The following is a 27873-nucleotide window of genomic DNA, read 5'->3' as shown; positions in this document are numbered from 1 at the left end:
CTGTGCATCCAGCAGAGTGACATTTATAAAGCTACTAGTTGCTGCATTGTCCTGACACAGCCATGGGTACTACAATAAGCATGATTATCAGTTTGAAATTGGAGAGGTGTCCAACTGTGTTATGAGTTTGTGTCCATGCCTAGTACAAACAGTTATATGAACACCTACATAACAGTATGGACTCAGCAATACCTTACTTGTAAAACCTGCCTCCACCAAAGTAGAGTAATCCTCTTTACTGGACAGCAGCAATACACAAACCACAGACTTGGTCCCTATATTGGCTGTACAGGGCAAAGTAGGAGCAGGCACCAACTTGGCATCAAGTCAGCTATTGTCTGAACAAGCATATAAGGTCACAAGTGGATTACTGTAAGGCTAAATATGAGTACAAATTGGACACATCCACCAAGGCCAATCAGAAGGCCATCTTCACCTATGTCTGCAATCTCAGAGGCAACAAACCAACCCAACCTGTAATGGTGGTCAATCAGACCACATACACACACAACATAGCTATAGCTAACCTGTTGCAGATAGAGTTAGGGCAAACATCATCCCCCTGGCTCAGCATCACTATAGGTGGATATGTACAGCACCCGCACTGCTCCCCTCATCACCAGTGTGAAGGTACATATTGCATGTAAGTATGCATGAGACCTAATATCATCACTGTCTGCATTGTACATGAACTGAGGTATGTGCTCCCAGCAGCATTACACACTGTAGTCACACCAAGCCTCAGCACCATCCACACCCCATCCAGAGGTAAGATGGCCAATGTCATCCCTCTACACAGACTTGAATGTGGAATAGAGGATTATGCAATTAAATGGCCCTCACTGGGGGGAATATGACACATCAGGACCAGGAGTGCAATGCAAGCTGATACTGTGCTGATAGATTACAGGGGTATAGTGTGGTTGTGAGTGGTGGCTACTGGTATTCGGTGTACATGTGCAGGTTCTGTACATACTTTTGCCAAATGTATGAGGTCCTGTGATGTGCTTCCCTGTTTATGTCTTCCAGGTGCAATGTCGCATCAGCAAAGAGCAACTTTTTCAGTGGCTGAGACAACTATAATCATAGAAGCCATACTACTGAACCATGCAATAATGTTTGGCCGGAGCCAGCAATATCTGCGGGAGAGGACTGCCCCGTGGGACAACCTTGTCCATAGGGTAAATGTTGTTGGCCTGCATGCATGTACATATGACCAGGTCCGGCATCATGAAACCAACATCATACGCCATGCCCAGGAAAGGGCTGCTGCCATGGCCAGGGACCACACAGCCATAGGTGGGGGCCCAGCTATGCAGCCCCCACTGACACCCACTGAGGAGCTCCTCGTCAACCTTGGGGCACCCATCACAGTACAATATCAGGGTACAGACCCCAACATGCTGGAGGTGGGTGTCACCCAGACAATGGATGAGGAGCATGCAGGTAAGGCCCCAGTGGAGATTACTAGACTAGTGTAGCAGACATACTTCTATCTGTAGAGTTTCTACATGCATGTGTCAGATCAGATTGCAGTTGTGAATGGGGTTTTCTAATGCACAGAAATGCACATCTACGGCGAAGGACAGCAAATTGTGTAGTATTGGGGGTTGTACTGTAAATGTGCAGACATGCTGCATCCATCCTGTACCAATGCCACATGTGAGTCTGCTGACAATACCTCTCTCCCACAACTACCTGGGTCCCTGTGTTCTGCATGCAGAACAGCAGCCTGAAGCTGGTGAGTATGGAATTGTTCTGTTGTGGTTTGCCAACAGACCTCCTATCTGTCCTGAATTACTCGTTTTTTTCAGAGTTTTGGGGTCCCAATAATGGGGTGCCACGATTCCTGAGTGGCACACCTTCATTTCCGATTTTTTTCAGTTTTTTTAAAACTTTTTAATTTCTACACTTTTGTGTGATGATGTCAGCTCCATCAGGCTGTCAAAATTAAGCTCAAGGGATGTGCGTGGGAGGCTGGGAGTGCGTCTGTTTGAATACTGGGACTGCCGGCTGTTTAAGCTCAATGGACTGCTTATGCAGTTATGAATTTTAAGCGGTAACTGAAACTGTGGTCTTGTGGTTAACATATTGAATTCCATTATGGATTTTAAGCTTGTTGCCAGACTGCTTGTGGTGTTATGGATTTAAGCTAATTTTGAGCCATATGGTTGGATTTAAACTCGTTTTGAGCCTAATGGGTTCCAGACAGAACACAGAGTCACCGCTGTAAGTCAGTATACACTAACAACTGTGTCCACATTATTTACTTTTGTAAAGGAACAGTTTTTTCAAAATGCAGGTATTATTTTGCCATTTCTTATTTTTCTTATAAAGATGTCAGTCGTCCTGTCCTTTATGCCTATTTTGCCCTCTGATCAGTCATTAACAGTTCACGGTAACTGAAACTGTGGTCTTGTGGTTAACATATTGAATTCCAAAATAAAATAACCCAAAGATTGCCAAATTTTGATGCAAAGAGTCTGCCAACAGGTTCATGCATGAAACAAAATGGTACTTAAATGCACATTTACCCTCCCCAGTAAGGTACCAACCTAACTGAAACTATTGTATGGGTACTTGGCAGAAGTTAGAACACGGAGCTGCCACTGTGTGTGTGTGTGTGTGTGTGTGTGTGTGTGTGTGTGTGTGTGTGTGTGTGTGTGTGTGTATGTTTGTGTGTGTGTGTGTATAGAGCTCAGAGATGTTCAACATGTCAGCAATGCATCAGCAACATTATATATATATATATATATATATATATATATATATATATATATATAGTCTCTCCTATTTCCATACATCAGCCATCCTCACTGAATCCTAGGCTCTTTAATTTCAGGCTCATATTGTATATCATTCCTGAAAGTTTTTGAATTCCAGTCTGGTACATTGAGTATGATCAAAAACCATCTAATATGCAAGTGGCAGTACCTGGGTACAATACAGAAGCATTGTAATCCTGTCTGATGTGATATAAATAGCCTTTGTTACTTGCAGTTACTACCCTGCTGATTCTCAAAAAGATGTAGAAAACCAAAGCAGGTACTATTAAAAGTACATATTGGTAAATATAAAATATGTTTAGAACAAAGGATATTATACTTTTATAGTTACTGTTTGTTTTCTAGCTTATTTATTTATTTTTTGTTTATTTTACTTTAGCAGTATTTAACTTGTAAGTAGATTTAATAATTGCCATGAATGCCCCCCCCTCCCAAAGATGTATCCACTGAGATAGTTTTTAAAATCCTGTAGACCAGGACTGGGTAATTACAACCTCCTCCTGCATGCTATGTGTCTCTGCTCAAGTCACTTAACTGAGCAAACCTTTTAATTTACACCTTAAAATGTGTAATTAATTGATTAGCTGCATGAATTAACACCTGGAAGCTAACGTGTGGCATCGACAAATGCTTATATTTATGAAGCTAGAATAAGACATGCATAAGAACAGTATAAGACAGGATGCATTTTCAGAGTGAAAGTTAATGGCTGACACACAAAAGAGCTTTCCTGAAGAAATAAGTGAGACTGGGATGAATGAGGGGTGATGGGTTAGGAATGCACCAAATAAATGTATGGAAGTTTGGCAGAAAAATGGGGGAGGCAAGTTTTTGATTTCCTAATTCTCAAAGCTAGTACATTGAACTGGGAAAAGTATAAATCTTTTCTGTATTTGAATTTGTCATCATATACTGCGTTTCTGTATAAAAGCATTTCCATTGGGGTTCGGGGTAAAGCTGAATACCTTCTCCCCAGCTTATTTATTATAACAATGTAACTTTAAACAGCATACCTGCTTATCATAATTTTTGATACAAACTCATGCTACCGAATGTGGTATTCAGAATACATATGCCTTTTTCAAGATTCCTAATTAAACTGAATAAAACATAAATAATGCATTTTATATCTTTTAAAGGATTCCAAATTAAACTGCAATGCAAGATCAGTTAAGTATTTGAAATTTGTCCCTATTTTGGGGCTGTATTCCCCCATTACTGGCTTTGTCCAGGTTTTTTGTGCTAAGAGGTTGAGAGCTATGGTGAGAAGTGAGAACTGAATTCACTAAATGATAGCCATTTAAGTTTCAGTCTAACTGTCTTTCAAAAAGCTGATGATTTTGGCATAAGGGTATGTATTCGTGTTTGTACATTGTGCTACAAAATGTAAAAATAAAATCCAAATAATCATTGTAAAGCAATATGCACACATTAGTGTTTATGGTAAATAGAGTGAAATAGCCAGGTAATGGGACACTGGAATGGCTGCAGGGGGACTTTGGTGCCATATTTTGGTTGTCTGTTCTTCAGTTTGCATTTGAAAGTTGTCACCCCATGATTCCATTGGAGTGGGCGGGGTTATTTAATTGTGTATGCAAATTTTATGTTAATCAGTGCACAGATTTGTACCTATTTTTCATGGGCCTTGTCCAGATTTTTGATGATTCCAGGTTGAGAGGTATGTTTGCCAATACCCCAGGCATGTCACTCATAGCCGTATTGCTTTATGTGCATGTTCACTTGTGGCGGGGTTAACTGCATTGCATCACAGTAGTCACCACAGGGGTCTATCTGAAGAGAATGTAACATTCCTATAGCATACGTCACAACCTGTCAGTGCAAGGCTTCTGGATAGAGACCAGCAAAATGGGGGGACAAACAACCTAAGGTAGGGACATGTGTAAAACATTACTCTTATACAGTGGATATAAATAGTGTGTACACCCCTCTTAAGATGCCAGGTGTTTGTGATATACACAAATTAAGACCACAATATGTCAGTCCACACCTTTTCCAACCTTTAATGTGACCCATAACATGAACAATTCACTTGTAAAACCAACCAATCTTTTGTGCACCAAATAAGGAATATACAAACATTACAATAAGCTGGATGCATACGTGTGCACACCCTTCAAATAATATTTTATTTCAGCAGCTTGTGATTTACTGACAGCATTCAGTCTGCATGGGTACACACCTGCCATCAAGTAAAGGCACTCTGAGTAACATCAAATAATAGCCTGCTGTCCAAGTAGGATATTCATGACATTTGCTCAGTTGCCTGCAACAGCAACAGCCATGGCTTGCAGACAGCTTACACAGCAGCAAAGGGATCTCATATTTGAAAGGTATCAGTCTGGAGTACAGTACAACAACATTACACAGCATTGCATAAACCATGGAACACAGTGGAGAGAGTCATCAAAAGGTGGATTGAATATGAGACAACAGTGCTGTTGAAAAGAACCTGACGTCCCTCTAAAACTGATGAAAAGACATGTCCACACCTGGCCAGGTAGGCTGCCAGGAGACATACAGCAACACTGAGGGACTTGCAAGAATCTCTTGCAAGTACTGGTGTTGTGTATTGCATGTGAGAACAATCTGCCATATTCTGCATAACTCTGGCCTATGGGGTAGGGTCAGAAGATGGAAGCATTTCCCTGCACCAAAAATCATGCAGGGGTGGATACAAATTGCAATACAGCACATCAAGTCTCACAAAGGCATGTGTGAAAAATGTGTTATGGTGTAATGAGACTATGGATTGACCTCACAACCACAATACCAAAAGGTACTTGTGATGCACAAGCAACACCTGTCTTCACCTGAAGACCACCATCCCCATAGTGAATCATGCTGGTGGCATTCGACTGCTGTGGGGATGCTGTTCTAAAGCTGGAACTGGGCCTGTAGTTACAGTGACGGGAATTCTGAACAGTTCAAAATAACATTCACATCTAGCCCAAATCCATCAGGCATCTGCAAGAATGCTAAGGATGGGGAGGGGTGCCAGTCTTCAACATGACAAAGACCCGAAGCATACATTCAAAGCTACTTAAGAATGGCTCTGCCTGAACACACTCCTGATTATGGATTGGTCGAGCCACAGCCTAGACCTAAACCCAATAGTAAAACCCCAGTGTGACCTGATGAGGGCTGTACACATGAGTTGCCCTTGCTATCTGACAGAGTTGGGGGACCTTTACATGGAAGAGTGGCCAAATAATGCTAAGCCAAGATGTGCTATGCTGATAGACACCTTCCCAAGAAGAGTGAATGCTGTAAGTCAATTACACGGTGCTTTAACAATTTATCATTTTAAGGGTGTGCACACTTATGCAACCACCATATTGTACATATTTCATTCATTATATTTTACAAGTAACACATTTGTTTGTTTATTGATTGGGTTGCACAGGTCATATGTCACATGAAAGGTGGGTAATATTTTTGAATGCATTACTGTGGTTTTATTTTATATATTACAAGAACATGGCATGTTAACAGGATTGTGCACACTTATCATATCCACTGTAAGCTTAGAAGGTTGGTGGTGTAACAGGAATTGTGTGACCATACATTTACTGCTAGTTTGGAGGTCTGAAAATCAAATGTATATCATTAATTAGTGATGTCACTCCTCAGATCATCCCAGTTATGTATAAGACAAACACAAGGGTTATGAGAAACAGTAAACATATGAGCCAGACATCTACACATCCTGCAAGGATCTGTACAGTTGTGCGGTATGTTCTGTAGTACTTGCCACTGTGCTATACAAGTAAACAGCAATGATGTGTACATGGGTGCAGTCTGTGCTGGGGAAGGGCAATCACCTACTAACACTACTCATGCATCCCAGAACTTTATATTGTTAGTTACATGTAGTAAAACTGGCTGCAATGCATGATGTTGAGGGCTGTGTGTCATGCATGTCACTATGGGTAATGTGAGGTCTGTGTAACAGATTTGTGCCACCTCATCTGTATGTGTCTCTGTGTGTGTGTGTGTGTGTGTGTGTGTGTGTGTGTGTGTGTGTGTGTGTGTGTGTGTGTGTGTGTGTGTGTGTGTGTGTGTGTGTGTGTGTGTGTGTGTGTGTGTGTGTGTGTTTGCCAGCCAACCTCAAAGTGCAGGTATTAATGTACATATGTTGTCTTCCCCTCAAAAGTGGCGATGGAGTTCTGGGTCCCTTCCGCTCCGAAACTGATGTCATTGTCTCTGCAGATTCTGACAATAATGATAGGAATAGTGAGGTACAGGTGGGGTTGTCACTGGCTGAATCTGTGCCTTTGGTTGGCATCCCACTGTTGTCCAAACCATCCCCACACAAAGTGACAATGCCCACACATACCCCATCACCAGTGGCCACAGATGATGGCCAGTTGGCAGATGTTGGCATGGAACAGGCTAGTGTGGTGACTATGGCAGGTGTGAGAATAGACAGTGGCCATACTCAGAGTGCAGGTGAGGTCCCACACCAGTGGATGGACAGGGGTGCTCACAGGAGGACTACTGCTTGACAAGCCGCTGTTGCAAGTGCCACAGCAGGTGTCACCAGATGAATGTTTCAAACTGTCATGGATGCACAGGCATGTAGTGAACGCCACACCAGACAAATACTCAGGGTGGTGGATGCAACTCTTCCTGATTTACGTGGCGACATACACGACCTTGTTGAGGCCCCAAGTCAAAATACTGAGGTCATGAATAGATGCTGGAGGTGAGACCTTGGCAATCCTCGACCATGGCATGTCTGTGCTAGAGTGTGTGGTGGGAGATGGGCATCAGCCATGTGGATGTAGGTCAGCACCAACAACAGCTGAGAGTCTACGGGGCCATGCACCTTCACACTCCCATAGTGGCAGTGATACCAGCACTACTGAAGTGGGGTTGCTGTTCACATCACTATGGGCACATGGTCCTGGCTGGTCCCATCAGGGACACAGATCCAGCAGACAGCACTCATCATCAGGAAGCAGTACTGCATCTGGCCTTGGGCCTGGTGGTGCCAGCGATACCCCCTGGCAGGACCATTTCCCATGTCCGTGGCCAGAGACGGTGAACTGGACATCCTGCCATGTATGGTCTGCAGCTGTGCAACATACCTCTGTATAGGGCAGCCACATGGTTTGCATACATACACACACACATCTCTATCACAGACAGGTCACCTCCAGACACACAGCACCTCTGCACAGCCCATCTATTGGATACCCCTCCAAACACACACACACACAGGATGTCAACCGTATGGCCCAGCCTAGGCATCTGGCAAAACCACACCACACCCTATACATATGATGATACTTGTGCCACATCCCTGTCATCCATAACATTGATGCAGGGACAAGCTAATATGGGTCTGATGCACAGCATCACTATAGTACAGTGTAACTATGTAATACTGTGTAAGGTGCTGTCGGCTTGCATTTGTTATGCGTACACATACAGGTGCATGCACCTTATTAGGCAGGATGCATTATTGCTGTTAGTACCACTGACTGAATGCAGTCTGACATGCTGTATTCTGTTTGTGTTTCAGGTATCTGTGTGTCTGCAGGCTGTGGCCATGCAGACATTTCCAAGAAGGAGTATGACACAGTGAAAATACACCACCAGTGTCATAGGAAAGGTACAGCTTCATATGTACATGTATCAGGTGTGTATGCATGCAACAGTGTGTGAGAGACACTGTTTTCAGACAGTGTGACCTTGCATGCATACCCCTTGTCATAGACAGGTAGCTTTCAGACATGTCACCTCAGTGTTGTGTAGTATCACAGGTGCATACATACAGAACAGGTTACTGCAGTACTGTCAGCAGGTCCTTCACAAGCGTAGCCATTACAATAACTGCAACAGATTCACCTGTCAACACCGGTTGGCCCTGCCATTTCTTTCCCATACACTCACCCCTGATGCAATTGGTGAGGGCATGCATGATACTGCGTATGATAGATTTGTGGTATGTATTCCAGAGATCACCGGGTAGAACAGGGAGACAAAATGGTATATCCCTTGCATACACACAGTAAGGACTGGCACAGGGGATATGCATACAGTAACACAAACACAGTTAGCAATAGACAGATTAGTAAACCTACATATCCATTTTGATGCCAAAAAGTGCATTGTCATCCCTTTTGGTAAAAACTCTGTACCCATGAACTACCACATAGGCAGTAGTCTACTTAACACCTAAAGTGTGATAAGAGACCTTGGGACACAGGTGGACAGTAGTCTCTGCTTTGATAATCACATCATCACAGTAGTCAGGAAATCCTTCTACATGGCACACCTCATCATAAAAGGTTTCTCATCCAGGAAAAAAGAGGTCGTTGTTCCCCTCTACTAATCACTCATTAGACCCATTATAGAGTACAACACCCCTTTTGGTATGTACCTCACAAGACATCTACAACAACTGGAAAGGCCACAGAAATATCTCACTAAGAGGATTGCTGGCCTCAAACAGATGCCCTACGCAGACCATCTCAAAAAACTCCAACTTTACTCTGTTGCATATCATCTACTCAGAGACGATCTCTGCCTAACATACAAAGCTATGTCAAACACAGAGCTATTGGACATGCTCCACTTAAAGAAATCCCAATCCCTCCGAGCTACATGGTCTAGGGACCTAAACATTGTCACCACAATAAACAGAACATGCTGGAGGGATTGATTCCTGTCCCAGAGTCTTCCCATACTCTGGAACAAACTACCTATCTATATCAAACAAAGCTCCTCATTAGCACTCTTCAAGAAAAATCTTGATGATTGGATAGGAGATAGGAAATTCACCATGGGGATCGGTTCTGTGGCTCTGCTTGACAGGGGCATGGGAAAATAATTTTCTTGGGTGGCAAAAGACAGGGTACTGTTTGGCTAGGCTTATATAGGCCCTAGGGCCAATAGCCTAGCACCTACTATGAACCTATGAACCTATGTACTGTAGTACTACATACACATGACATGCACCACATAGATTATATGCATGGGGCATAACACACTGCCTCTTACAACACGTAATGTTCTGAATGCCTTCATGGATGATGAGATAACCTACCAGAAATAGCACCTGGAGTCATGCATTGCTCCTACAAGCCTGGGCAAATGATAGGGTAGCAGACGTTGTATCAGCATGATGTTTCAGTCAGGTATGATACCTGATGCTGGCATGTGTCACTACACTCACTGTGGCCAATTTGGCAACAATATCACATACATGGGCACTATTACGGGACACAGACCACATATAGGTTGCTAACATCTGAATATTCCATAGACATCTGTGCAGAGGACTGGTATGGCCTGCACAATGGTTTAATATGCTGCATTTGAAGCAGATGCCGTTATCATGCTATATAAAGTAATGCCATTGGGAGGTGGTAAACAGGCATGGATGGCACACACATCAAAATGGTATCAGCCAAACAGGATATAATCTTTATCCAAACACACACACACACACACACACACACACACACACACACACACACACACACACACACACACACACACACACACACACACACACACACACACACACACACACACACACACACACACAGACATACACTTGATAGTATTTTGATTAGAACCCCTACTTATCTAGTTATTACTACTATAGTGTTACACAGTTATCAGACGTGCCATGGAGCTTAAATGATTTCACCTAGTCCCAAAGGACTTCTAAGGTGAATGACATCAGCAGGCCTTGTAAAGTAGGGTGATGGGAAGTGTACAGGGTGGTACACAGCTCAAAATGGTATAACCCACACAGTATATGATTCTCACACAAACACATGCCAGTATTGAGATTATAACCTCTACCTATTTCTACTATAGTGTTACGCAATTATCAGATGTGCCACAGAGCTTATATGATTTCATCTAGTCCCAAGGTACTTCTAAGGTGAATGACATCAGCAGGCCTAGTAAAGTAGGGTGATGGGAAAGTTTACAGGGTGGTACACAACTCAAAATGGTATAACCTACACAGTATAAGAATCTCACACAAACACAAACAGTTGCCAGTATTGAGATTAGAACCCCTAACTATCTAGTTATTTTTACTATAATGTTAAGCAGTTATCAGACCTGTCATGGAGTTTACATGAGTTCACCTAGTCCAAGGTACTTCTAAGGTGAATGGCATCAGCAGGCCTAGTAATGTAGGGTTATGGGAATAGTACAGGGTGGTACACAACTCAAAAGTGTACAACCCACCTAGTATATGATTCGCACACAATCACACACCTTCACACACACTTACTTGCCAGTATTGAGATTAGAACCCCTGCCTATCTAGTTATTTGTACTATAGTGTTAAGCAGATATCGCACACACTACAGAACTTACTTTGCTAGCAAATAGCTAAAGGTGCTAATAAGGGGAATGATATCAGCAGGACTAATAAAGTAGGGCAGTGGGTGGGAACTGTATCAAAATACTTCTTCCTACAAACATCCACACACACACACACACACACACACACACACACACACACACACACACACACACACACACACACAGGATCAGAGAGTAGAAGCCCTTCCTATCTAGTTATTTGTACTATAGTGTTACACAGCTACCTCACATGCTACAGAGCTTACTGGACTGACACCTGGCCAAAGGTGCTGATAACTAAACAGCTGAGGTAAACTATTATAAGTGCCAGAAAGTCTGCCTAAAGTTTTCCCCTTAGATCTTGCTAGCTCTTTCTCTGTTACACTTCAAATAGCCTAATAGCTTTGCACTTCAACAGGTTTTTGTATAAATTATTCTAGCACACCTGAGAGCCATCAGCAGTAGTCATTCCTCATGAAATTAGCTCCAGTACTTAGTAGTTATGACCACCCCTCCTGGCATGATTAAAGTGCAATTTTCTGTACTTTTGCCCATTAACCTGGTGCACTTGGGCATTCTGAGGCACTGTTGAAACTGCCTCATGTACACAGAAAACACTCTCCTCTAAACTCCCAACACTCAGACTTGTGAGAGATACTCCTATATCACCAAACTGGAAGATATGCACTCTCCAGTGAAGACTGGACTAGCTGGTCAAGAGGAGAAGGGTCAAAACCTGCACCACACCACATGGAACACATACCCCTCCAGAACACCAACTATCACAGCTCTGAGATACAAACAAAAAACACACACCCACCTTCACAGAGGCACTCAATAGACATTTACTCAAATGGCAGAGACCACCAAGACAGACACCCACTCAACCACCACGACACAGCACAAACCACAGGACACATATCTCACCTACACAGTGTACCCCTCAACCTAAGCCCCTAAGGCTAACCATCTTGCCCAATAGAGTAATCATAGGTGACTTAATGGTGAGGCACACAGATGTCCCACTCACTAGGTTGAGTATGGGGAAGGTAACAGTCAGCTGTATATCAGGTGCCAGAATCCAACACATAACAGACCCATTTAGGTCACTCCACAACAACTACAAGTATCACTCTGTCATTGTCCATGTGGGTGTGAATGACCTGAGACACACCTCCTTGGACTACATGAAAAGAGGCATGGTGGAGCTCTCAGATTATGTGGGCCAGGCAGGTAGGGCAGTAGACCTGAGCAGTATACTACTGTCACCCACAGGACAAACAACAAATGACTGACTTCAACAATTGGCTTACTTGTCTGGTGTCATTCTCAGGGGATCCAGTATCTGTCAGCTTGGGATGACATAACTGACAGACCACGATGGCTTGCCACAGATGGCCTGCATCTGTCACTCCTGGGTTTCCAGGTACTAGCAAAGTGTCTTGCTACCCCTATAGTGCCTTTTTAGGTGGTGTTCCAAACCAAATTACCACTGTAACAGCTATAAATAAATGCAATCTGAGGGTCATGCTGCTCAACACTAGACATCTAAATCTCGAGATGCAGTCACTTGAAGCACTCCTCAAAATAGAGAAAGTTGACATTTATGCTGTAATGGAGATACTTCAGGTACAACTGACATTGGTTAATAGTACAATCCCGGTCATAGCCTGCTATAGGTCCCCATCCATGTCCCTAGACTCTCAATCCACATTCCTCAACACCCTGGAATCTATCAAGGTCCAACCCAACACTCTCATACTAGGATACTTCAACTACCCCTCCATCAACTGGGAAAGATACTCAAGCCCCAATACACTGTCCCAATGGTTCCAGGAATTCATCAATTCCATTGCCCTGGACCAGCTAATTCTGACCTTCAGTAGAGGAAGTAATTTCCTTGACCTGTGTTGATTGCTAACATATGGGACCATTGCTTGTCAACAGTAATCAGTCCCTAGCTGGTCAGATCCAACAATAAAGTAATCACCATGGAAATCCACATCTCACCCACACCCCCCACAAAGATAACCACCTTGACAAACTTCTCCAAAGCTGACTTTGGACTCCTAAAAACAGAGGTGGCTAACTTCACAGCACCCATGCCAATGGAAAATAGCTGCATGACTGCCGAATCATACACAAATGCATTGTACAAACATGTACATAAATGTATGGAACTAGCCATACCCAACAGAACCATGACACTCTCCTGCAAACACTGGAGGCCAATCTGGTGGTCCCCTGCCATTAATAACCTGTACAACAAAAGGAAGAAATTGCTGCAGGAAAAGGTGGAGTCACAAAAGTGGTAAAACTCCCTTAACAACAATTTGAGATCCCTCATGAAATCATCTAAAGCCAGCTATGATGGCAGAATTGCAGCAGACACTGACAACAATCACAAAGCCTTTCATAGTTACATCAAGAACCTCCACGGCAATACCCAGAAGTGCTCTGAGTTATGCACGGTGCTACCTCCTATACTGAGCCAACAGATATTGCCACCATTCTTGCCAACACATTCATTGCCAGCTTTACCCCTCTCTTCCCACCTAAGGGAACAATCAGAATGCCAGAAGCATGCCAGGCACCCAGGATTACTGCAGCCCAGGTTAAACCTGCATTGTCCATGGGCAGGAATACAGCTTCCATGGGACCCAAAAATATCCCTGGCTGTGTTCTACATGAACAACAAAGATACCTGACACATCTGTGTGCCCTGTTCAGTCACAGCCTCACCTCAGGCTTTGTCTCTCCCAAATGGTGCACTACTACAGTCATACCTCTCCATAAAGGGGTAGTGACTATAGACCCTGGGAATTATCAGCCCATTAGCCTGACAAGTCTGATATGTACAGCTATGGGCCACATCATCAGGGACCTGATCGACAAAGATATAGGTAAGATCCTAAATCTGGCCCTCACAGAGTTTGGCTTTGTGAAAGGGAGATCATGCCTCCTCAACCTGTTTGACTTCTTTGAGTCAGTCACCAGGGCTGTGTATGATGGTAAGGCACTGCATATAGCCTACATCAATCTGGCCAAGGCTTTTGATACCATTCCTCAGTTAGGAATTATTGATGAACCCACCAAACTAGGCATCAATCCCTGTATCACTAGGTGGGTTGCAAACTGGCTCACAGATAGAACACACATTGTGAAAGTAGCAAGCTCTAAGTCAGACCACCAACCAGTCACAAGTGGAGTCCCACAGAGATCACTCCTGGGTACTCTCCTATTCAGCATCTACTTCTCAGGAGTCCAGGACAACACAAAGGAAATCTGGCTGACCAGGTTTACAGAAAACTGCAAGCTGGGAGCCATCATTAACTATACAAGTGATAAAGACATCCCACAGAAAGGCCTCACTTAGACCAATGACTTGTGTAGAAAGCATGGCCTGACGCTTAATACCACAAAATGCATCATCATCCCCTTTGGTAAAAACTAAGTTCCCACTAAGTACCACATCAGTTGAAGCCCACTGACCACTGTAGACATTATAAAAGATCTCGGGACACAGGTTGACAGCAAACTCTCCTTCAGCCACAACATTGCCACTGTGGTCAGGAAGTCCTTCTATGTGGCACATCTCATTACCAAGGGTTTTGCATCCAGGAAGAAAGAGGCCATTGTTTCTGTTTACTCTTCCTTCATTAGACCAATCAAGTATAATGACCCATTTGGCATATACCTCACTAGAAACCTACAAAACGTGGAGAGGCCACAGAAGTACCTCACAAAGAGGATTCTAGGCATTAAACACATGCCCTACACAGACAGACGCAAAATACTCCAGTTATTCTCTGTCTCATATGACCTACTTAGAGGCGATCTCTGCTTGACTTGCAAAGCCATGTTTGACCCAGCACTTTTAGAAATGCTACATTTAAAGGCAACCCAACACCTCCGCACCACACACTGCAGAGACCTCAACCTCATTACCACAATCAGCACAACATGCTGGAGGGACATGTTCTTCACCCAGTGATTGCAGATGCCCTGGAACAGACTTCCCATACATGTCAAGCAAAGCATGCAGCTGACTCTGTTTCAGAGAAATCTTGATGTGTGGAAGGGTAATAGAATGTTCACCCCTGGGATCACTCCAGTGGCTCTACTTGATAGAGGCACTCAGAAATAATGTTAGGTGGCACAATGGCAGGGCACTTCTATGGGCTAGACTTGTAAAGGTTCCAGGGCCATTAGCCTAGTACACACCTATGAACCTATAAGGGGAATTACATCAGCATGACTGATAAAGTAGGCCAGTGGGTGGGAAACTTATCAAAGTACTTCTTCCTAAAAACATACACACACACACACACACACACACACACACACACACACACACACACACACACACACACACACACACACACACACACACACACATTTGCCAGATCTGAGAGTAGAACCCCTGTTTATTTAGTTATTTATACTATGGTGTTACACAGTTATCGCACATGCTACTGAGCTTACTGGGCTGACAACTGGCCAAAGGTGCTGATAAGGGGAATGGCATCAGAGTGAAGGATAAAGTAGGCCAGTGGGTGGGAAACTTATCAAAATACTTCTTTCTACAAACATACACACTTACACACACATTTATACACCCACAGACATATTTGCCAGATCTGAGAGTAAACCCCCTGTCTATCTAGTTATTTGTACTATAGTACTACACAATTATCACACACACTACAGAGCTTACTAGGCTAACAACTGGCCAAAGGTGCTGATAAGGGAAATTACATCAGCAGGACTGATTATGTAGGGCAGTAGGTGGGAAACTTATCAAAATACTTCTTCCTACAAACATACACACTTATACACCCACACAAACCTTTGCCAGATCTGAGAGTAGAACCCCTGCCTATCTAGTTATTTGTTCTATAGTATTACACAGTTATCACACGCACTACAGAGCTTACTGGGCTGACAACTGGCCAAAGATGCTGATAAGGGGAATGACATCAGCAGGACTGATAAAGTAGGGCAGTGGGTGGCAAACCTATCAAAATACTTCTTCCTATATGGACACTTATACACCCCGACACACATTTGCCAGACCTGAGGATAGAATCCCTGCCTATCTGGTTATTTGAACTATAGTGTTACACAGTTATCACACATGCTACAGAACCTACTGGGCTGACAACTGGCCAAAGGTGCTGATAAGGGAAATGACATCAGCAGTAGTGATAAAGTAGGGCAGTGGGTGGGAGACTTATCAAAATACTTTTTCTTACAAACGTACACACACACACTCATTTGCCAGATCTGAGATTAGAACCCCTGTCTAGCTAGTGATTTATACTACAGTGTTATGCAGTCATCACATGTGCTACAGAGCTTACTGGGCTGACAACAGGCCAAAGGTGCCAATAAGGGGAATGACATCAGCAGGACTGATAAAGTGGGGCACTGGGAAGAGATGTGGGTGGGAATGGCCTAAAACTGTTTCAACTACAAACAAACACTCCCTCACTCTTACATACATAACTGTCTCACACACACACACACACACACACACACACACACACACACACACACACACACACACACTCTTGCCAGTATTGAGATTAGAAACCCTATCTATTTGATTATTTGTACTATAGTGTTATGCAGTTATTACATGCACTACAGAGCTTATAGAGGTGGTCAGTGTCCAATGGTACTTCTAAGGTGAATGACAGCAGCAGATCTTGTGAAGTAAGGCAATGTGAAGTATACTGAGGGGGAAGAGTCTCCTACTACTTTGACCTATGGACACACACACACACACACACACACACACACACACACACACACATACACACACACACACACACACACACACACACACACACACACACACACACACACACACACACACACACACACACACACACACACACACACACACACACACACACACACACACACAGAGGCAGGTGATGTGATATTATAAATCCAACCTCAGTACTGTTACACAATGGGACTCACTTTTCTGCTGACATGTGCAACTGTTTATAACTAGTATACCAATTTCCACAGCTGGACATCATTGTATGCCATTTAGGGTATCCATGTGTGTGACTTACTCTGTCTGTCCTTCTGTGCTCTCTCTCTCTCTCTCTACCACTGTCTGTCTCTCACTTTCCCACATGTATGTGTGTGTATGCTTGACATATGTTATCTGTTGCTCATATATATGTGTGTGTGTGTGAGTGTGTGTGTGTGTGTGTGTGTGTGTGTGTGTGTGTGTGTGTGTGTGTGTGTGTGTGTGTGTGTGTTTATCTCATGCAACAGATGTAGATATATCACATATGGGCCACCTACAGCTAGCTGAGGGTAATCCTGTCTGATTTGTGTGTGTGGGGACCTTTGAGATGTACATAGCTGTCTGTATGCGCAGATATATATACACAATACAGTCATATATTCCGAATTGGGTTCCAGTATGTCCTGTGATTCCCTAAGTGTAGGAGCATGCCCAGTGTGACCTTCTATAGTTAGACTGGGACTCCATTCTAGAGATAGGTGTACTTCATTACAGGGTTTTGTGTGCTACAGCCATACCTCTCAGGAGTAGACAGGACTTTCCTCAGGGTACTTGTTTGTTTAGCAGACATTTTCTGCCATATCTGTAGTCTGACACTGCAATGTGTTGTGTCATTCCCTAGTGTGTGACATCCTCAGTGCTTTACTAGAGGAATACTAATTGTATGATGCATAGACCAATATTATGAGGGCAGCTATGTGCATTCTTGCCCAAAAAGGCCATTTATGAGGTGTGGTTACAGCCAGTTTAGTAATAACATGGGTGTGTAAACAGTCCTGCAACCTGGTGATATACTGGCTGGGGATCTCCTGCTTGTGTGGTACCTTCTAACCTGAGATGTCATGTCCTTGTGTGGGCATACCTCTCACCTGTACATTTTTGGCAGGTTGTCCAGGTGTTTGGCTAGAGGTTTCATCCTTTATACGTAAACTTGTGTTTTTATGGCAAGTTAGTTACATTTAATTGAAGAGTGATGTTACCAAATAATGACAGACATTACTGTTTCAGACTACATAACCTTCAGACAATTTCCACTACCACAAACGCCTCACCCTACCAACTTTCTCAGTATGTAAGGGTGATATTTATAACACATGCCTATTATTGTGCCTTTGTTCCACTTTTATTTCTGCCCTTGTCCAGACATCTTGCTTTCAGAGGTTTGGAGTTATGGTTGGGGGTACAGAGTGCATTCAGCTGTGCAGGCATGTCCATTATATGTAAAAGCAAACATAAGAAAAAAAGATTATTGAGAATGACCACTGGCAAAAGTGGCAAAAAGCACTTATATTCACAAAAGCCTTGGCACCTCAGCTACACATCCTTCAAGATGTCACTAATATGTATAGTATATTCCACATAACACTATGACTTCCAGGTATGTCAGTGGCAGAGCAGTGGGTGTCACTGACATGCATAACAGTTGGCACTGCAGTTATCTACACATGGCCATATCAACGGCAGCACTGTACTTAGGGCACTACAAGACGACTGCCAGGAGAACATGCAGGTCAGATCCAGACAGTATTAATCAGCCATTCACATAGCTCATTGACCTCTGCATATTGTGGACAGGCAACATGTTTTCATATGTATTGATAAAGCTCTGCCAATGTGTGCTATGCTGCTATTTCCCTGCAAACATCCATGTTATTGCATTTGTGTAGGTATATGGGGGGGCACATCTGTCATCTGTACACATTTGCACTGACTGTGCTGATATTTGCTTTACAGTTTGGTTAAATTTACTATACTATTGTGCCCTGTCTTGGGGACTAGAGGCATATCAGTAAAGAGCACAGGTCCGATTATACTGGTATACTTTTTAGTTTCAGACTTCTTACCCTTCATAGCCTTACTGCAACTGTGGGTCCTGGTGTGCTATCACTGTGTGCGTCTGTAGGGGGTTTATTCAACATTGCCTCTATTTGTATGCCTTTACCAGACATTTCTCTGTGGTTTTCTACAGCTGACTTGCTGTGTGGGTGTGGGGGTGGTTATAGGACCCCCACACTGGCATCCATGCCTGTGACCTATGACCCCCCAGTTAGTTGTCCCCACACATATACTGAAGTGGGATTTGTCACCTTAGGTACTACTGCATAGTGTGTGGAGACCAGTTTTGGGCAGACATTTCCTGGTGTCCCACATAGCTCTCAGTTGTGTGCTGCTATCCCAGTTGGCCACCCCATTCCCTTGCATGCATGCAACATTACCAGAGATATGCTAGCAAAATATACTAATCCATTCATTTATTGTTAAGAAAACTGACTTACCTTGTGCTTGCAGCAGTTGTGTGGACAGTGTTTGAGGGTCACCGATGTTGGATGCACATAGTGTACTGCCTATACATGGTAAGTTACAGGTAATGTGATGTGTGTGTCATCCATTTTACTGTGTGTGCGAGTCAGAGAGAGGTGTTAGTCCCTGGGGTCGCTACAGTGTCAGTGTGTGTGATATGCATTGCCTCTTTGCCAAGGCCTGAACAAACTGGGCACACCTCCGTCTGCCTACAGAAGCAGGCTCAGGAGTCTCCTCCTGCGAGTTCCTCAGTGCCTGTGGGGACCTTGGCAATGGTGGTGGGTTGTGTGGCCCTTCCCCATACTGTTCCTGCTGTAGCTGTTCTGCAGGATCATATTGTGCAGCATGGCACATACTATGAACATGTGTGCACACTTGGCTGGAAAGTACTGCAAGGCTCCATCAGATATGTTAAGGCAGTCGAACCGTGACTTGAGCATCTCAAACACACACTCTATAATGATCCTGGTTTACATGTGTGCCTCATTAGGGCATTCTTCTGTGGGTTTGTGTGCATTTCTGTGGGTATCACAATCATAATCATAATCCATGGCTCCAGTGCAGAGCCAGCATACCCCACCACATGCCCATATGGGATGCCCCTACTGTCAAATGTCTGGTACAGCTGTGACGAATGCCAGATGTGGGAGTCCTGATAGCTACCAGGGTTGCCAATACACACATTCATGATAATGCCCTGGGCATTGCACATGACCTAGCAGTTGATGGAGGGGAATCCCTTGAGTTTTATGTAAACCTTACTCTGTTCATTGGGTGGTCCTTTGATGTGGATGTGTGTGCAGTCTATGGCACCCAGTACCTCTGGGTATTCTGCTACATGGTGGAAGAGATGCACATTGCTGGTCATCCCCTCACAGGTGTTGGGGAAGTAAATGTGCTCACCGGCATGTGGTAGCATAGCATCCAGGAACTGGTGGAGTACTCTGGATGCAGATGCCTGTGACACCACTGCAGTATGTCTCTGTCCACCCTGTAGCGCTGTACTATTTCCAGATCATGTAGCCCCTGGTAGGTTACCCTGGGTCTGAACACTCTTCTCCTTTTCCTTGGTCTGTGGCGGTTGTCAGCATTATCCTCCTCTCCACCCTCAGCCTCTAGCACATACTGATGGATCAAAGCAATGGCAGCCCCTAACATTTTTCCAGTTAAAAGTCCCCCGCCTGAGTACACCAATGGTGCAGAGTTTGTGGGGAAAACCAGACTGTAAGGTGTTTTCATACTTTATACTGTTGTGCTGCAGATGCTGCCTGTATGATTGGCTGACTATGATGCATTCCATCTGCCAGCTATGTTATTTGTACTTGATTGTTTTAATTCTGCTGTTTTCCTTTTTTTTCTTTTTTTCTCTTTTCATTTCCACCCCTTTTAAGCCCCAAGGTGTGCCGCGCAAACCCAGTGCCCAAATGTAAACAGTCCTGCTATTTCTGTTTTTTTTTTTGTTTTGTTTTAGACCCAGAGTGCACCACACAAACCAATTTAGCTAATGTAAACAGGAATAAATGTCCCTCTGCTGGGCATGAACATGCTCCTCATTTCATGGAATAAGTCAATACAGCCTCAGACACATCCTCTTGCTTAGCTGTCCTTAGCTAAGCTTATCTCTGTGCCATTGAGCTCCAATGTGCTTACAACATGCCTAACACACCACCACTTTCTTGTCTATTGCTCCTCCTACTTACACTATTGTGCTAGAGCACCTACATGATTAGGTGCAGTTTGGGACTTAGAAGATTTTTGTGATTCAGTAAATTTCCTCTCATTTGCACACCCCACTGCCTTATTCCATAGTTACTGTACTAACATGGAGCCTTTCCCCTTGACAAGCAGTGTTCATTGGTATTGTTTTGATTCTGTATGCCATAAAGTAGTGGCAAAATGCAAATTTCCACTAAAACTGAATTTTCTCATTTTTTTTTATTTTTGGCACGATCCCATTTTTGTGCCACTGCCCTATGCTTAAATGTCCAAGATCAGCAAAAAAATAACTGATTTTTATAAAAAATAATCAGTTTTCCATGCCAATGGCCATATATTTGGCCACTGACATACCTAAACACTATAATACATGCTTTTTGTGAGCTGTCATGCCTCCATTTTATTTGCAGAAATGTATTTAGTTAAGAACAGAATACATTTCTACAAATAACACTGTTCTTTTTCACCAGCAAATGAGGTGATTAGCATTCTGCAGTCAAATTCATGTAGGAACAGTGTAGGCACGCTCGTGTACGTCAGATCAGTTATTTGCTGGATTGCTCGGTGGCCATATTTCGTGCAGGAATGGCTACACTGTTCCTGCATAGAATTTTCAGTTGATGAATCCTGGGGAATGACTTTGCAAAGCATTCTGATATACTTAGAGTTTACTCTAGACACAGTTTGGAAAATTGTTTCACTTGAAATAGAGGTATCCCTAAAAAACAGGCCTCAGTATGCACAGATATCCACAAATGTCTTCTTAACATTTAGAAGAAAAGTCAATTGAAAGAAAAAAATTATTTCCAGTGTTGTATTTTCCTGACCTGAATTACGGAAATGTAATGATTTTTCATGACAGCTGGCATATCATATTGACTGATTTGAAACTAAGACAATGCATTCCCCATGCTTCACGTTATCATATTTCAATGCCCAAAGTTTTGAAAGTATGTTAGAAAAAGTTATCTTATCACCAATCCAGAAATCAACTCACTTCTTTCCTTTTAAACCAAGTGGCACAGTTAAGTCACACAGGGTAACATTTTTAGGAACATAGCTACAAGTAAAAAGAATGTATCAGTTAACACATCCATTTTGTAAAACGATTTGGCAGCTATAATTTGCAGTACATCAGTAATATTATTTTGACCTTTTGAACCTTTAAAATTAGCATCTTCATGACACCTATAATGGTAACCTGCACTTTATAATTGCACATTACAAATATCAAGCAGTCTTAGATGTAACATAATATTTTGCTTAAAACAATTAGTAGAAATTAAACAGTGCTAAATATGTTATACTTATAGCTATAGATGTAGATGTAGATGAAACTGCAAACTGATAATATGAAAATGGCTGATCTTGTGAATCTTACTAGCTATGAATTATGAATGGGTGTGTATTTAATAAAGCCACAAAACAGTTAAAGTAGTAGATAGAAAAGAAGCCATAATAAAAAACATCTGGAACACTGAAGGTAACTTTAATCATTAAAGATAATATTACAGTCCATACTGCTGTCATGAATCTGATCTGGCCTTGATTGTACCCATAAAACTTTTACAACAGCCAAGTAAATGGATCCCTTTACTTATATACACTATGGGCAAAACATTATTTCAGCCATTAGCTCTGGCAGGCTAAGCCACAAAATGATTTATCATAGCAAAGTGGTTTGGTGATGGTGCATATTGTGAGTGTTTATTTGGGAATGTTTGGAATGTAATTTCTGTTTTTTTTCCATTATTATATAAATATTTAGCTTTAGTAGAAGATTCACCACCTATCTGATAATAGCTCCCCATGAATGCATTCCAGGCAAAGACTTTCTTATTGAATTTGATCAGATACTGCCTTATAAACCAGGAAGAGGTGGTGTATTGGTAACATATAGGTAACATTATATAATCACAACTCTTGAGGCCTTTCCAACAGTTAGAGTTTTACACCCATTTGACTTTCATAACAAGGAATGATACTGTTTGATGTTATTTCAGGTCACTTGGCAAATGACAGAGAACACAATAATGGTATTCAATAATGTGTTGAATTAATGAGGTATGAAATGGTGTAATGATGTTCTTAGATAAAGTATTAAGTAGACATACCTTTCAGAACTAGATGGGCTACACAGTATGTTTTCCTGACTTTCATTAATGTACACTGGTTTTAAACTGCAATATACTATTGTCCATAGATCTTTAGTGATGATGTAATTTTTTATAATTTGATCATAATGTATTTACTTTTTTGCCAACTCTCATGAAGTTACAATCACTAACATTTAAAGTAAGCCATTACTAGTGCACTATGTGTCTTTGTAGACCATCTTTGCGAACTGTGGTATCCTTTACCGAAGTGTTATACAGTTTGGAGTCATCAACATAGTTGGTTAAACAAGGCTCATTTGGTATAGTAAGAACTGAATGCTAAGCTTTCTAAATGGCTACAGTGTTAATGGATGCAATTACAATGGCCACAACTTCCAGTACCAATTATTATTTGGCCTTTTTAAACTCCATCTTTTTGAAAAATGACCTTACAAATGACCTCTGAGAGAATGTAATCTGATACACTCAAAATATAGTCATAATTAAGTCAGTACTATATGCTAAATGCATCAAATTCAGTTGCAAAGAGGACCTGTCCCTTCTCTCCCTCAGACTCAAAATCAACTTACTATGACTGTAAATGAAATAGAAGCCAAACTCTTTAGCACCAAAGATAAATACTCTCATATAAACCTAAACATACACATTCCCATACCACTTACCTAGACACCATTCAGTCTTTCAAAAATCCATTTCTGTTTCTGGTAGCTTTCTTTTATTTAACAGTATGTAGAATATATGCACAGGAATAGCTCATCATTGTGATGAGGCTGTTATTAGGTTACCAATTTCCTCAATAAAGAAGCTTGATATTCTTTAAAATGCATTGTCTAACCATTCCTTAAATATGATCTCCAATTATTATTCCTATATAAATCAATTCAAATACAAACTTCAAATTCTATAAAACAAAAAGCTGTCATTTCATTTTCATAGTCATCCTTAAAGGAAAAGCATTAACACACATTTGAGAAACCAAAATATCTGCCTATTCTTTGTGGGTCCACCTTCATTTACTCAACCCCCATTTAGGAGATTCTCCATTTGGGTTAATTTGTCTTCTTCCTCAGATACTTGATATCTTTTCTCTTTTTGCTTTACTCCAGCTACTCTATCAGTAACTTACATCTCCCAAGTTCATGCTCAGCTTAGACTGTAAACCCTTTCTCTTTGGTCACAGTACGACATGTTCTACCTAGTCCCACTGTTTTATTGTTTCTTGCTTACAATAGATCCTGCTTACTTGACAAGAATTTGCTTACTTAATTAATGCTGATATCTGTCTGTTGTGTGCATTGCATTTATATGGTGACCTCTTACCTCAGTGAAACTACTAATGCAGCTTTCCAACTCCTATCCTACTGAGTTTTCTTTCTATTCACTTATTTTATCTTCCACAGCTTCTCATCCTCTCACTTTAGTTTGTTTACTGATAACATACCTTATTTCTTTTCACTATACCAAATCTAATATTCTTTGAAACTTATTCACGTTGTACTTTTATTTTAGTATTTATAGCTGTCATTTACCTAAACTGAAATATTATGTTGTGTTGCTGTATGCTTTTGCAACTATACCATGGGTGAAGTGGAACCCTGCAGTTCGGTCCACCTACCTGTCCAAAATATATAATTACTAACTAATGAGTTAAAAACAAGTAAACACAAACTTTACAGTGTGCCCTTTATTAATTACATTAGCTTTACAGTGTACCCTTTATTAATTACATTAGCTTTAGTAGCGTACAGCACACACCTTTCCTGATCACCCCTAAATAATATTGCATGTTTATTGACAACGATTTCAGAGCTGTAACTATGTCAACTGGCAACCTGGGCACTCCCTAAACCTGAAATTAAGGACAAAAAACAAAAACTGTGTACCTGTAGATGTACCAGATCATTGCTATAGCTGCTATGTGCATCTTCATTTAAGCAGCTATGACATCAGAAACTGATCAATAATTCATTGTCACTACTACACATGTGCTTGATCTGCAACTCATCTGTGATACCAGGGATTCTGAATGTGCACCATAACAGTTTGCAGTCAGAGTACCTGCCCTGCATTAGCTATGGTACTGGCATCTTTGTCTATCAAGAATGTTTGATGGCAAACAAAAGCAGAAAGGACACCTCCACCCTCAATATTTTTAAACTTCTATATTGAAATGTTTGCCCCATTACCTTCAAGATCAAAATTAATATTTTTATTTACCCTCTATGTCTTTCAAAACTCAGGTTGTTATACGTCAAAAGGGATGTCATTTTTCTCTAGATTATTCCTTCAGCCTTCATTTGTCCTTTTGTGTGATCTTGAGCCATTCACTTAACCAGATAGTGCTTTGTTTTGATTGGGAAATTGGGCTCGGCTCCTCAACGGTCTACTGGACCTTATGTCTAGTAAATGCCTACAGACATATGAGCTGCAAGTAATCCATGCAGAACTAGTCAGAAGTAAGCTTGGGTATAATAGGACGAGTATGAAAATAAAACCTGAGAGATGTTAACGAAGCAGAAGATAAAGAGATCTGCAGTTAGGAAACACAGAAATTATTGTGACAAGGAAGAATGTAACACCAGTTTAAAGCTAATTATTTTCTGTACAACAGTGCAAAATTGCACCATTAGTTCTGAAATAAAAATTAAGAAATGGATAAAAAGTTCAGGGAGTCTCTTACTTTAACAGCTACGAGCATCCTGTTCTGGTCAGGAGTAAGATTGTAGCATTCAGCCAGGAAGACCTTCCCAAAAGCTCCTTCTCCTAACTCCCATTTTAGGACTATGTCACGTCTCTTAATATGATGAACACCTGGAGATGCAAAACACACTGTAAATAGGATTTACATTAGTGGCTGATTGTTATAAGAACAAACAGGGGTATTTTCTTGTTCAGAGCATTTCTATGCACAAATCACTTTAGCCCTGGCTATTTCAAAACATTAAAAAATGCAGAACAGCATGGGATTCTGGATAATGTCATCAGTTTCCTATGCTAGTCTGTGGTCACAACAGTTCATAAGCAGAAACCAAATTCAAGCAGAATTGAGTTAAGACAATGCTCAGGGCCAGAAATATACACAGGCAATGAATACTAGTTGCTAATGTGTTGTGGACACACTGAAGTGAAGTGAAGTACATTATGGTATGGAAATCCAGTTTCTGAATGTAATGACACTTATAGACACCATTTTACTAAACTAGTGATATGAACTAATTCAAATTCAACTATACATAGCTGTTGTTTTTTTATTGTCTATAACTTCTCATTTGGTGTCACTAGGTGGGATGCATGAATATTTGTCAGATAAAAATAGGTCTACTATACAACAGAATGGCATACAAAGCAGTGTGTGATTCAGGGAGCCTGGTAAACAATGTCCTTGGACATGGTCCTACCCCATTCTGTAGCCACATGAAGTGTGCATGCAGATGTCCTCTGCCTCCTCAGGATTATACACCATTTAGGAGCAGTACTACAGCTGAATACATGCTGGTCCCAGCTACGTAAGTGATGGGACCAGAACCATATACAGTTGACACAGTATATCTGGCTTTCCTTCCCAGACTCCCTTCCCTGTTTATGTGTTGTTTAATATATAAATATGAGAGGCGACATCACTGCATAATTTTAAAAATCAATATTATATATATATATATATATATATATATATATATATATATATATATATATATATATACATACACACACATACATATACATATAGCTATCTATTGAGATATATATATATATATATATATATATATATATACACACACACACACACACACACACACACACACACACACACACACACACACACATATATATATATATATATATATATATATATATATATATATATATATATATAAACAATGGGATTTCCTGTGCTGTAGACAGTAAGTCAGTAATGGCTCCTGAATGCATAGCATACAATGGTGTATAATACACACCTGTGAAGTAGGATTTTATTATTTTTTTGTGTGCCACCTGTCACTACCTCAGTCTATGGGGGCACGTTAACCAGTCTGCACAATGTATTTATGCAGCTTTGCATTATATTTATGAATAGTCTAGTTCAGGGTTCTGTAGCCTTCACTATCAAAAGAGCCATTTTGGCCCCTCTCCCACCAAATAAAATTCATCTGGAGCCACAAATTCTATTCGACCCCTAAAATGAAGATAACACAATGTATAAAGTTTTATGTATAGTTATTATACTATGTATATAAAAGAACTATGTTTATAAGAGCAATATTTAAAATCCATTCCTATTTTTGTTCCTTTGCTGGGATTTATATCAGGATCAGTTAGTCGCTGTGTGTATGTGTGTGTGTGTGTGTGTGTGTGTGTGTGTGTGTGTGTGTGTGTGTGTGTGTGTGTGTGTGTGTGTCTTGTGGCAGAGTGACCATTATTTTTCAAAGCTACAGGGAGCCCTGCAGAAGGGTGGAAGAGCCGCAGGTTGCAAACCTCCGGTTTAGTCCATAACATGTGCTTATCTTCCTACATGCAGCTCACTTTAATGTGTACTAAGCCACTCTGT

General features: G+C 41.6%; 1 protein-coding gene across 1 annotated transcript in view; it reads right to left on the bottom strand.

Annotated features, from left to right (window-relative positions):
* Window positions 1–27873, bottom strand: part of NTRK1 (neurotrophic receptor tyrosine kinase 1) — a 921476-nt gene that overhangs the window by 246764 nt on the left and 646839 nt on the right. The window contains exon 13 of the mRNA XM_044079803.1: window positions 26008–26138. Coding sequence (XP_043935738.1) covers window positions 26008–26138 — 131 coding nt within the window. The remainder of the gene's footprint in view (window positions 1–26007; window positions 26139–27873) is intronic.

This window comes from Protopterus annectens, chromosome 8.part0 (genome assembly GCF_019279795.1).
Source record: "Protopterus annectens isolate FY-2018-M chromosome 8.part0, PAN1.0, whole genome shotgun sequence".
Taxonomy (NCBI): Eukaryota; Metazoa; Chordata; order Ceratodontiformes; family Protopteridae; genus Protopterus; species Protopterus annectens.
This window is presented reverse-complemented; position numbering and strand designations above follow the sequence as displayed.